The sequence below is a fragment of the Dipodomys merriami genome, unplaced genomic scaffold (assembly GCF_024711535.1).
Source record: "Dipodomys merriami isolate MVZ:Mamm:240054 unplaced genomic scaffold, mDipMer1.0.p SCAF_3, whole genome shotgun sequence".
In the NCBI taxonomy this organism is placed as follows: Eukaryota; Metazoa; Chordata; class Mammalia; order Rodentia; family Heteromyidae; genus Dipodomys; species Dipodomys merriami.
In genome coordinates, this window is record NW_027204492.1 from 81,255,528 (window position 1) to 81,269,576 (window position 14,049).

General features: G+C 43.9%; 1 protein-coding gene across 1 annotated transcript; it reads right to left on the reverse strand.

Moving 5' to 3' along the window:
* Positions 1-162: 162 nt before the first annotated feature.
* Positions 163-13,043, reverse strand: Apex2 (apurinic/apyrimidinic endodeoxyribonuclease 2). Its single transcript, XM_070039156.1, has 6 exons — positions 12,816-13,043; positions 11,364-11,447; positions 9,314-9,494; positions 8,658-8,804; positions 7,613-7,682; positions 163-1,542 (listed from the first exon to the last, which is right to left on the reverse strand). Exons 1-6 carry the CDS (start codon positions 12,967-12,969, stop codon positions 634-636), a joined length of 1,545 nt encoding a protein of 514 aa, XP_069895257.1. The 5' UTR covers positions 12,970-13,043; the 3' UTR covers positions 163-633.
* Between the last annotated feature and the right edge of the window lie 1,006 nt (positions 13,044-14,049).

Sequence of the window (14,049 nt, forward strand, 5' to 3'; positions counted from 1 at the left end):
AGAACTAACAATTGCACTATGCTGACCCCTTCAGACAAGTGCTATATTCTTTGCTGATCCCACCTCAGCACTGAAGAGAACTCCTACAACTCAATAGAAGCCTTTATGGTAATGAGCACTGCTCCTCTTTCCTACTGTCAAACCCCATTTTGATACAACTTCTCTGACCCAACTTTATAAAGACCATCCAAAATACCCACTCAATGTGGTACATTGAAACAAAGACAGACTTTATTCATGAACAAATACATTTCCCAGCAATGAAAGAAGGGTTTAAAAAAATTCACAACTGCCTGCACACTTTCCATGTACTCCTCTTAAGGTGGGGAGGGGGGTGGAAGACTAGGTCACAGCATTGAGATATAAGAAGCTCACCAACAAGAAAGAGTTGGTAAGAAGAGAAGGAAAAAGGCCTTGGAATAGGAAGGAAAGGAAACAGGGAAGGATGTTTTGGGGGAAGAAGAAAATTAGGAAAGGAAAAGGAAGAACAGAAAGAGAAGAAGGAAAAAGAGAAGGAATGAAGTTAACCTGAAGGGGGAAGACAATCATGGTAGCTTAGGAGGAAGGAAAGGGAGCCGGCATCAGATCCTATACTATGGTGACCACACCAGATATCCCTTACCCTTGGTTGTTTCAGCTGGGTTTTCTCCAGAGGAAGAAGTTGCAGCGGGATGAGGGGTCACTGGGAGGACCCTGGGGTCTGGCACACATGTAGAAATGGCGGCCCAGGTTGGGTCCTGACTTCTTTACAGTACGCATCACACATGGCTCCTTGTGGCCTCCACAGAGGGGCACAGGAGAGGGTCCCCCCAGCACAGTCTTCCAGAACAAGGTTCGTACCTCCTTCTCATCTTTAGCCTTAGCCTGCTCTTCTACCACTTTGGCCATCACCTCTTCTTCAGAAGTCTCTGGAGTCACATGAGGCATCATGACAGGCAGGTGAGGTAGATTCAAATCAGAAGTTTGGGGATGGCTTGAGGAAGGCTGGAAGTAGCTCATTAGGTCTTTCTGCTTTCTTCTGGAGCTAGCCTGATCTGGCCAAGGCTTGGTCGAGCACACAGGGGCTTTTTTTGGTCGTTTCTGCACCTGGATTTGATTGCTAGGCTGCATTACTGATTGCTCTAGCACAGGTTCTTGCTCAAGAGGAACTAGAAAGTGGAGAATCTTGAGCTGGGTGCCTGCAAACTCTGGGAGGAAGCGAGTGCATAGAGGTGGACACTGTTTTGCAGGCACGGAGGACACATTCAAGGCAGCACCAACAGGGCAGTGGTCAGAACCCATCACTTTAGGAAGCAGGAAGGAAGTCTGGAAGGTATCCATGACCAGAGTCCTGTCTCCCAGCACATAGTCAATCCGGGTGCCATAGTTGAGATGGCGGGCACCACTGACCACTGACCAGCAGGTGAAGGCCCTTTCCTGCTTTGGTTGGAAATAGCGGAAGCTATCAATGAAGGGAGGCCCTACTTGGGACCCAGCCTGGCCCTCTGGGTTACTGAGCAAGCCATCCATCCACTTGCGCCCTGGATCTTCTTCAAAGCACTCCTGGGGAATGGGAAAGAGGATAAAGAGAAAGGCAGAACTAGAGATGTGTGAAACAAGAAGAAACTTAAGAGACTTTCATTTTACAAATAAAAAAAATCTAGTTGTCCAAGAGTGTACTACTGCTCAGGTCATTCAAATTCTAACCTTACTTATCAAAAAGTTCTTGCTTATTCCCCACCTCATTCTATACCACAATGCACTTACCTGGCACTAGCCCATAAATGCTGACTCTGAAATTCTGTACTTTGCTTAATCAAATCAATTTCTACATTTTTTCAAAAGAAGGGCAGATGGAAAAGTAGTTATCCTGAGGAAGCAGTAAGGCAGGGATTAAGAGTTAGGAAGAAAGCTGACCTTTCCTTTAAATTCTCTGCCGCCATTTGGCTTATCTTGTATGTGTCAACATATGATCATCTCTCCTTCCTGAGTTTAGATAAGGCTGTAGGGATCCATCTGAATACTTCTTTTGGCCCTGAAACTGATTCACTTACATACATCCAAGTATTCAGCCCACCCACTCACCTACACATTCATTCAGTGAAACAACACTTACACAGAAGACTGTTTTGTTTCAGATCTAGTCTTGGGGACAAAGGGTGCTTCCTTTAAAGGAATGATCTGGAAATAAAATGTGAACGCTAAGCAGGAGTAACCTATGGAAAATGGACTCCTAACTGTGGTAACAGACACTGTGATGGACTTGTGGAGGGTAGATGCAATTACTCAAAAAAAAAACAAAAGAGAGCTAGGAATGTGGCTTAGTGCATGAATCCCTGGGTTTGATTCCTCAGTACCACATAAGCAGAGAAAGCCAGAAGGAGCACTGTGGCTCAAGTGGTACAGCGCTAGCCCTGAGCACAGAGAGGCTTAGGGACAGAGCCCAGGCCCCGAGTTCAAGGCCCAGGACCAGCAAAACAACAAAACAAAAGAAATAAGATATGACTGTTGTAGTCCATGCAAATAAGAGATGACAGTCACCTGGAATAGGGTGGCATCAAAAGAATCAGAAAATTGATAGTTAGCAGACCAACTTAATGTGGAAATGGGGCTAAAGAAGGACAATAAGGGAAAAATTCCCAGTCCTCTAGTAGGAGCAACTAAGAAGATGATGGTCCATTTAGAGAGAGACAGGAAGACTAGGACAGCTGGTATGATTGGAAGCATATGCTATTTTGAAAAGACTACTGCTATTGTTAGTTCTTTTTTTTCTGGAAGAAAGAATGAATGATGTGCACTGGACACATCTAGGATACTCTGAATTAAGTAGAGAAACCATAATGGTATGTAATGCAATTACAGGAAGCTTAAAAAAAAAACAACTGAGCCCAGTGCCAGTGAGCTCACATATGTAATTGTAGCTACTAAGGAGGCTAAGATCTGAGGATCATGGTTCAAAGCCAGCCCAGGTAGTTAAGTCTGTGAGATTCTTATTTCCAATAAACTACCAAAAAAGCTGGAAGTGGAGCTGTGGCTCAAATGGTAGAGCACTAGCTTTGAGTAAAAAGAATGTCAAGGACAGAGCCCAGGCTCTGAGTCCAAGCCCCAGGACTAGCACACACACACACACACACACACACACACACACACACACACACACACACACACACACACACACACACACACACACACACACACACACACACACACACACACACACACACACACACACACACACACACACACACACACACACACACACACACACACACACACACACACACCTGAATGAGTTACTAGTAAAGACTGTGACAGGAGAGACTAAAGCCTTGTATTTTGTAAGATTTACCCCATTCCCCACAACACCACAACCATTTTCCTCATCTCAATTCTGTTCATTTTCTCAGTTGACAGCCAGAAGTGTTTACGTGACTTTCCTGCAAACTAATCAAAGAATCTTCCCATGACCTGTTTTCTAAGCAAAGTCTAGGGGCTGAGTTGGACTGTACCAGCACGGATCATCCCTTTCATAGTACGGTATGCATTTTTTTTTTGTTGTTTTTCATCCACAGATCCTGCCTCCTAACTCCCTCAAGGCAAGTGATGAAAAACCAGATATTTTTCCTTCCCTAAGGCAGGTCACAGAAACACATCTTTCTTTGCCTTTAGCTAGCTATTAAGAAATCTTTGACCTACCCTTGTCTAATACTAGGTCATAAGACCCTCATTCCACAGGGGTCTTGCCTGAACCAGTGAGGAAGGAATGCTGAAAAATCTGAACAGACAGGCTTTGCTGGGTTTCACCACACAATATTTCAGCAATTGTGCCTATGCAATGAAGTCTGTATAAAACCCAAGAGGACAGGGTTCAGAGAGCTTCTGGACAGCTGAACGTGTGGAGCCCTGAAGGAAGGTGAACAAGGATTCATCCAAAGACCGGGAAGGTAGCACATCCCAACGCCACAGGAACGGCAGATTTGCACTGGGGCCCTTCTAGTCCTGCTCCATGTGCCTCTTCATCTGACTGCTTATTTGTGTATCCTTTAAAATATCCTTTACAGCTAACCAGTAACATGTAAGTATAGTGGTTGCCTGAGCTCTAGCAGAGTGTTTGCTTTGTTTTGCTTTGTTCTAGCAAATTAATTGAACCTGAAGAGAGGTTGGTAGGGACCTCAATTTACAACAGTTTGGTCAGATGTTTGAGAGTCAGACTGATGACTAGGTCTGAAGAGAATAGTTGGGGGAATTAGCCATCAATGTGTGGGGTCTTATACTATCTGTAGATAGAGTATAGAACTGAAGTGGATTAGGGGATAGCCGGCTGTTGTCCACCATTAAAGAACTAATGGCATATTTTGAGGTTACAGAAGTCTTCTGGTTGTTACTGTTGTGGTTTGAGAACAAAGTAAAAATGGACAGTCTGTTCGTCCAACACAAAAACCTCCCAAACTAGGCCAAGATAAGAAGTGGCTTCTATATTTTAGGTTAGTGGGTCACAATCCTGTGTGTAAAATAAATACATCCTAGAATCTTTAAAACATACCACTACCCTAGACCCCCACCCAAGAGATTCTGATTCCATTATTGTGGAGTAGTGCTAAGGTTTGGATTATTTCTTTTTAATAGCAAGTTAGGAACCACTGGACTGAAGGGAATTACAAATGAGAGGTTCATATATGGAAAAAAAGGATAGGAGGGAAGTGATGACCATCAATTTGGGGACACAGTGAGAAAAGCTAGAATGACAACAGCTTTTGCAATAGGCAGAAGAGACAACAGTCCAGAGTAGACAGTATGTAGAGGAATACTGAGAATGGATATGGAGACAAGAAAGTGTCTTAAATACTGGCTGTTGTTTTCTCTATATCACAGAGATAAAGGGTAGTACTAAGGGTTCATGAGTAGGAAATAGTGTATTAGGATAATAACCAAGAGTGTGGGATTTGAGATCCTAAAATCTGGTCTCCATAAGGACTTTCCAGCCTTACCTCCTGCCACTTGTATCTTTTCCCATAGGACCAGGTGGCTTATGCCAATAATCCTAGCTACTCAGGAGGCTGAGATCTAAGGACTGTGGTTCAAAGCCAGCCTGAGTAGGAAAGTCCATGAGACTGTTATCTCTAATTAATCAATAAAAAGCAGGGAGTGGAGCTGTGGCTCAAGTGGTAGAGCATTATCCTTAAGCAAAAAAGGCTAAGAGTCAGCACCCAAGCCCTGAGTTCAAGCCCTAGGACTGGCATTAAAAAAAAGATAGCACTTTGAAGTTCCTCACATATACCAGGTAATTTCTCAACTTAAAATCTTTGTCCATGCTGAAATGTTTTGCTGCCTCTACCCCTTATACTCTGTAATACTCATCTTTTTAAGATTCAGCTATTTTCATCTGCTGCCCTGAGGACCCTATTTGCCTAGCAATCTCATCTCTGGACTTCTCCAGGGTTGCCATCTCTGCCTGAGGTCTAAAAACACCATTTGACAATTGGCTGTCCATGTGTCTATTGTCCCCCACCTCCTCCATCCCCCACCCCCGCCAAACAAAGTGAGCTATATCTGACTTATAACTGTATATCTGACTTATAACTGAATCCCTAGCAAAAGGCTCAGGGCCAGGTCAAGAGCAGGATCGGTATTATCTACTGAATGAAGCATCAGGTTTCAGTACGTTTAGAACAGTATTGCAATGGGATTGTAGCAAATGAAGAAGCTTACACAAAGCAAAGAAAATAATCAAGATTGAACAAGCTATAGAATGAGAGAAAATAGCTACAAACTAGTCATCTAAGAATGGATTAATACACAGAATATATAAGGAATTCAAACAACAGCAAAAAAAATCTGATTCAAAAAATGGGCAAATGAGCTGGGTGCTGGTGGTTCACACCTATAATCCTCACTACTTAGGAAGCTAAGCCCTGAAGACCACAGTTCAAAGCTAGCCCTGGCAGCTTTTTACCACCAAAATGCTAGAAATGGAGTTATGGCTCAAGTAACAGATCATCATCCTTGAGCAAAAAAAAGAAAAATGACAGTGCCCAACCAAGCCTTGAGTTCAAGCCCCAGTAACAGCACCAAAATGGGGGGGGGATATGCATGGACAATTTATATATTTAAAATATCCAACCTCATAAGTTATAAGGGAAAATTACAATGAGATATCTCACTCTAGTTAAAATGACTATTATCAAAGACAAGAATTAACAAATGAGGATACAGAGAAAAAGGAACTTTCATATACTGTTGGTGGGAACATAAACTTATACAATCATTTTGGAAAACAGTATGGTTTCCTCAAAAAATTTAAAACAGAACTATCACATGATTAATCTTACTTCTAGGTATGTATCCAAAGAAAATTAACAGTATGTCAAAAATCTGTATTACCATGTTCATTGTAGCTTTATTAATATTACTATTATTTTGTGCAGTTAATCAAGGCTTGAACTCAAGGCCTTGCATTTAGGTTTCTTGCTCATAGCTGGAGCTCCAACACTTGAGTCATGAGTATTTTACTGATTAATTGGAGATGGAGTCTCACAGACTTTTCTACCTGGGCTGGCTTCAAACTGATCCTCTAGGTCTCAGCATACTGAGCAGCTAGGATTATATGTGTATGCCAATGGTGACTAGCCACTGCAGCATTATATGGCCAAGATATGGGAACAATCTAGATCTCCACTGATGGACAAATAAAGAAAATATGGCACATATACAACTGGAATACTATTTAGCTGCAAAGAAGAATGAAATCTTTATCATTTGCAACAGGGCAGAACTAGAATATAGCATATTAAATGAGAAAAATAAGTAAGAAAGACAAATGTATTTCACTCATATACAAAAAGTGACCTTACAGAAGTAGACTAGAACAGTGGTTGCCAAAGGCTTGGAAGGATAGAGGGAAAGGCATATAGACAGACTGGGTGATGAGTATAAAGTCCAGTTTGATGGAAGGCTAAAGTTTTGGTGTTCTATAGCATAGTAGGGTGACTATAGTTAGCAATAGTTTATCGTATGTTTCAGAACAGGTAGCCAAAAGGATTTTGAATGCTTCTCACACAGAGAAACAATGAAATGACATGCTAATGATCACAATTTCATCACTGCATAACATATATAAGCATCAAAAGATCACATATTTAGTATATAAATGTGTGTGGGGGTGTGCGCGCGTGCATACACGTGTGTGTGCCAGTACTTATACTTGAACTCAGTGTCTGGGCACTGTCCCTGAGCTTCTTTACTAAAGGATTATAGGTGTAAGCCACAGGCACTCAAACACAATTATTTCTTTTCATTTTTTCCTTTTCAGTGGTACAGGGTAGTTTGAACTCGGGGCCTCATGCTTGCTAGGCTGGCACCATACTTTTGAGCCACAGCTCCAATATTATATGTCATTTAAGGAAAGAAACAATAGTATTTCAAACTAAGTTCTGCTTTTCCATAAAGGAAGCTGGCTGGCCTTGGAGGTCAAAACCCCAGCATTGGGCTCGATAGGAAATGTATTCGTTACCTTACTCATGTAACTGTAACCCCTCTGTATAGTACTTTCACAATTTACAAAAAACAGCATTGGCTAGGTAGATGAAAAGACCCAAAGTCAGGAGTGGGGCCTGAGACATAGAGGGATTCTTACCAGATTGGCTGCATCACAGTGGTCAATGGGGCGATGAGCTGTATTCAGGTCCCCCAGAATGATCACATGGCTGAAAAAAAATGTGGGGTTGTTAACCAGACATTCAAAAAAAGAAGTAGTCAGTAGTACTGGCCCATATACTTTCCCAGGCTAAAGGAATCCCATAAACCATCTCTCATAGGGAGGCTTAAGCTTCCAACTACTCATAGTAGCCTACCTCTCCCATGCTCACATTTTACTACAACCTGAAGTTCTTTCACTAGTGACCAACCAAATTCTAAGCTCCAAAGATGTCATTGTTCCCTGTCTGACATGACTGCTCCATTTATCTCTACATATTGCTATTTATCTCATCCTTCAAAGCTGAACTCAGATATCACTTCTTTTGGGAAGGGTTTCTTGATTACTTTCACTTATCCTTACTTTCCTGTCCTACCCTGCAACAAGACTAGTTACTTTTATCCTCATCCCATTTCATCAGATCTCAGCTTCCTGAGAATCACAGTTCAAAGCCAGCCAGATCAGGAAAGTCTGTACTACACTAACTTCCAATTAAACACCAAAAATTCAAAAGTGGAGCTTGGCTCAAGTGGTAGAGTGCTAGCTTTGAGCAAAAAAGCCCAGGGGCAATACCCAAGCTCTGTCAAGCCCCAGGAGCAGCATATTATCTCTCTCTCTCTCTCTCTCTCTCTCTCTCTCTCTCTCTCTCTCTCTCTCTCTCTCTCTCCTCTCTTTTTCACACACACACACACACACACACACCTCTTTTCTGTGACAGGGATTTGCACATTCAACAAAAGAGAAAACAGAGGCATAGGCATTGATAACCTTGGGGCCTGCAGTAAGCGGAAAAGCCAGAGTAGAAGAGTACAAAATCCATATTTGTGCCATTTTATCTTGTCCTCAAAACTCTTAGAGAGCAAGCCCTGTTCAGGTAGTCTGCAATGATGCAGTGACAGAACTAAAAGAAAATCCATTCCAATGGAGCATAAGGTGAGGTACCCAGGAAAATCTCAAGAAGCCCAGCTACCCATATTTGCAGTACCTGCCAGCTGCCAGAAGGGCTTCTGCTCGAATCTGCAGCAGTCGATAGAACCTTAGCTTAAAGGTCAGTCGCTCAGGCTTCCCAGGGTCGGCATGGGGGCAGTATACATTGATTAGTGTCAAAGTCTTCTCCTTCCCTTCCAGTGTGCTGGGGAGAAAAGAAACCTCAAAGGAGTTAGTTTCAAGCCATCTCTCCTGTACTCACACTATGTGGCTCCCAGTTAATGGTTGTCCAGAGGATACTAAGAGAAGGGATTGGTGGGGACATCATAACTAAGCACGCATGCACAGGACTTAAGAAACTGCTGCTACTGTCATTCATAAAGATGATACACCGAGAGAGAGAGAGACAGAAAGACAGACAGACACAGAGACCTATGGACAGTGAAACTTGGAAAAATGAATTCCATATTAGCTAAGTTGCTTTTGAGGAGCTTGTGTTAATAAAAGAACTAAACTACCAGTTCAGTGTCCTTCAGTAAAGATGGGAACTCAGGCACAGACAGGAACATAGTGAACAGCACGGCCAGGACTAGCATTCAGGAAAGGCAGCTTGAGAAACATTTCTATAGCTAAATACATGTATAGAAAGGGAACTTTGAATCTTCATATAGCAGAACCAGCAATGCTCCCTGGCTGGGGGATAGGGGATATTACCAGATCTTGTGCTTTGTAAGGAGGGCCCTGCCCTCACTATCCAAAGCCCGGAGCTCTTCTGGGGTGAACTCATCCATGTTTCCGTAGCAACCTACATTCCCATTCTGGGTGGCAAACAAACCACTGAGGCCTTCTTCGGCAGCCACAGGAGCAGCACTATTCTTACAGAAGGTAGCTACACCTAGAGACAGAGAAAGTACTCTGAACAGGATTGGTAGCCAACAGCCTTTTGTACAGCTTGTCACACTCTAAATCGTCAACAAAAAAGTCACCTAAGTCATCCTCATAAAAATCTGTCTCATTGGGCTGGGAAGGTGGTTCAGTGGTAGAGCGCTTGCCTTGCATGCCAGAGGCCCTGGGTTTGATTCCTCAGCACCACATAAGCAAAAAGAAAAAAGCCAGAAGTGGCGCTGTGGCTCAAGTGGTAGAGTGCTAGCCTTGAGCTGAAAAGCTGAGGGACAGCGCCAGGCCCAGAGTTCAGGCCCCACAACTGGACCCCCCAAAAAAAATCTGTCTCATGATCCACGCACCAGTGACTCACGCCTGTAATCCTAGTTACTCAGGAGGCTGAGATCTGAGGATCACGGTTCAAAGCCAGCCCAGGCAGGAAAGTCTGTGAGACTCTCATCTCCAATAAACCAGTAGAAAAACTTGAAGTGGTGCTGCGGCACAAGTGGTAGAGCAATCACCTTGAGCTGAAGAGCACAGGGACAGTGCCCAGGCCCAGAGTTCAAGCCCCACGACCAACAAAAAAAATCTGGCTTGTGGCTAGCAGTGATGGCTCATGCCTATAATCCTAGCTTCTCAGGAGGCAGAAATTTCGAATATCCCAGTTCATAGCCAACCTGGGCAAAAAGTTTGCAGGATTCCATCTAAACCACTAGCTAAGTGCACTTGCACATACCTACTGGTCATCCCAGCTATGCTGGGCACTGAGGTCAGGAGGATCACGGTTTCAGGCCCATCTAGGCCAAAGAAGACCCCCAGAAGTTCATAACCACCCTGCCCATTTCTACAGAAAAAAAGCTGCGCATGGTGGCATGCAGCTGTCATCTAGCTACATTGGGAAATGTATATAGGAGGCTCACATTCCAGGCCAGCCTAGCCCAAAAGCAAGACCCTATTTCAAAAATAACAAGAGCTAAAAGTGTGGCTCAAGTGAGAAAGCACTTGCTAGCAATGATGAGGCCCTGATTTCAATCCACAGTACTGCAAATAGAAGGTACTATGTATTTTTTAATATACTGACAACTCTCTCAAGGGCTGTAGATGACTCTGTCTCAAAGGTGAGGCAACTTAACTCACACTTGCAAGCCTCAATTCCTTTGGCTAAAAAAGCCACAGAACACTAACAGCTGTGCTCTAAGTATTTTACATGAATACATGGTAAGTGCTCATACAGTATTAGTTATGATTTTATTATGACATGGATTGATATGCTTACTCTATGCAATACTCTCCAAGACGGTATCCATTATCCTTATTTTCTAGGTAAGAAAGCTGAGACACATAGGTAATTTGTGGAGGGCACACTGCTGAGAAATGAGCCATAATTTAAACCCAGGCAATCTGGCTCCAGAGCTCACACAACTAACTAAAACAAGACTGTTCTTCTTAGGTCCAACAGGATAATTTTATACATTAAAAATTATGCTTCGTGCTGGGCACTGGTAGTTCATGCCTGTCATCCTAGCTACGCAGGAAACTGAGATCTGAGGATCACAGTTCAAAGCCAGCCTGGGCAGGAAAGTCTGTGAGACTCTTATCTCCAATTAACCACCAGAAAACCAGAAGTGGCATTGTGGCTCAAAGTGGTAGAGTACTAGCCTTGAGCTGAGAGCTCAGGGACAGCACCCAGGCCCAGAGTTCAAGTCCCTTGACTGACAAAAAAAATCAGGCTTCACATAACCTAATGATATAACCTAATGTTGCAAGTCTCTAGCTCTTTCAACTAGAGCCTTCTCATCAATTATGAGAATTATGAAAATAAAACCTTTTCTGCATCATTTGCCTCCATCACTCACAATAAAGTCCCAAGAAAATCATTTACCAGAATAGCCACTACGGCTGCGGCTGAAGCTGAAATAGGAGTTATAGCCCTCGACGATAGCCAATGGCTCTGTCAGTACATCCCCTGAGGAAAAAATGTAACATAAAGTCAGAAGTAAAATAAGGAGCCTGGGATTACAGTTGTAGGCTAATTATTAGTCCACATCAGAGCCAGAGTTGACAGTGAAAATGAAGTATTCATGATGAAAGAAGCTAGAAGTATGGATAGGTCAGAAAGATAATCGATAGAAAAATCAGAAAGTGAGTCAGGCTTCAGTGGCTCGTGCCTGCAAATCTAGTTACTCAGGAGGTTGAGATCTAAGGATCACGGTTCAAAGCCAGCCCAGGCAGTAACGTTTCTGAGACTCTCACCTCCACTAAAAACTCTATTTTTTAAAAAGGCAGAAGTGGAGCTGCAGCTCAAGTGGAAGAGCATAGGCTTGAGCACAAAAGCTCAGGGACAACACCCAGGCCCAGAGTTGAAGCCCCAAGATTGGCAAAACAAAGAAATTGGTGAAACAGGTTTGGGTGGCTAGCTATTTAGAGGGCTAAGACCCAGAGGATCATGGTTTGAAGCCAGCCAGGGAAGAAAAGTCTATGAGAATCCATCTAGAAATTTACCTGCAAAAAGTAGGGCTGGGAGAGTGGCCAAGCATGGAAGCCAAACAAACAGAAGGCCCTGAGTTCAAATGCCAGTAGAATGAAAAAAGTAAGAAGGTGAGAAAATGAAGACAACCCACAGAGACAGCTTACAGAGTGGAGAATTAGTGAGGAGCAAAGAGAATTAAGAATTAAGCCTGGGAGCTTGATGGGAGGGTATGAGGGATGGGAAATGGAGATGGATGTAGGAGAAGGACTGGGGAATCTCAGTTGGAGTTGAGGGAATTAGAGAGTGGAAATGAAAATGAAGATAGGAAAAACTAAGAGGATTTAGGAAGGGGGAAAGGAAATTAGGAAGTCTAAGCTTGGGGTGGGAGTGAACTGAGAATTAGAGACTGATCTCAAGAAGAGACATGAGGGGGATAAAGGAAATTGGGGATATGGAATGGATGAAAATGAGAGTCTGAAGTGGGGACAAAGGTGGGATGGGAATTGTGGGATCTGAGCTGGGGGCAGGATTGAGAATTGAGGAAGTCTGACTTATGGGTAGGAATTGGCAGTGGGGAGGTTGGCGTTAAGGACTGAGTTGGGGTGATAGAACGAGGTGGAATTTGAATGACGTGAGGGCACCAAGGGGGGAGGCAATTAATGTTCTGTCGAACACAGGAGATGGGGAATTGGGGGTTGTAGCTGGAGTGAAAACAGACGTTTAAAATGGATGGGGATTTGGAGGTGAATCTAAGGGAAGGACTCAGTACAGGGAAATGGGAAAGAAAATGCGATGGAACAAGGAGGCAAGATTAGCAAGAAAAGGAAAAAAAAACATGGTAAGGATCTTAGATGGAGTGCTCACTGGTCACTTTTGTCTCTTGGAAACAGACGATATCCGCATCCAGCTCATCCAAAATACGTTTTGTGGTCATGGCACTGTTGCGTGCTTCCTGGCTTAACGCCCCTTGCTGGGGACTTCGTATACCATTGATATTCCAGCTTATTAAACGCAACATCCTAAGCAATCTAGGACGTTTCAAAAAGTCCCAGCAGCCACAAGCGAGTGGCTGACCGCTCTAAAATCGGCCAGGCTCCGCCTTCCACTCCCTTTTGCGCATGCGTCCTCTCGCGTGCCTCGGAAGGACTTGACACACTCTGGGTGGGGCTTCGAATTCCTCCATTCTTATTGGCAGCGGGCGGAAGTCAAAGGGGCGGAGTAGATACCGAGGGAGAAAGAACCGCCAAAGAAAGTTTTCTGGTCAGGCTTCTTTTCTCCACTCCTCACTCCGTCCCCAGGTCCCGAGTCTATCTGCCCTTCTCCTCTGTTCAAAAGTTTCTCCTTGGTGTTTCCGGTGACTTACAAATGGGATTTTGCCTCTTTTTAAGCGGCGGAACTCATCAGAACGCGGAGACCGAAGTCCCGCCCCCTGTGCCAAAAGACCGCCTGCCTAAGTGCGCCTCTGGCTGTGGCGCTTGCGCCGCGGCAGTCGCTGACGCTATGTGCTCTCACAGGGCTGGGGCGGAGGGAACTTCGCGGTTGGAAGAGGGAGCCGTAAGAACCGATCTAGTGGGCTAAGACTTGGGAGGATAGCCTCTAGTTTTATTGGGGCAGGAGGAGATGGTCCCAAATCAACCCTAGCCATTTTTGGCTTCATCTCATAGCATCCAGAACGATGTGGCCAAACAAAATTTTGCTCTTGGCTCCATTTTCCAGATGAGTAAAATCGGGGCCTAGAAATTTTAAGCTCCTGAGAAACCGTGCCTCCTGATCCAGCCATGGCTTTTCCGTATACGTCATTTCGTTCTCAGGACAATCCAGTAGGAGGCGTTGAAGAAAGGAAAGGAATTAAGTGCATTCACCTTATTCTGACAGAAATGCTAGAGCCAAGATTCAAAACCTTAATCAGCTCAAGGATTACTTTCCTGAGTAAGATTTCACTGACCACATGCCTCTCATTTAGGTCTTTTCCTCTGGGTCTCCCTTTCCCAACACCCTGTGGCCGCCTCACTTCACCTAACACAATGGACAGTTACCATTAACTTCAATTTCTGTTGCCATAAGTCACCCAGCAGTAAGAGCTGTTTCTATTCTTTTT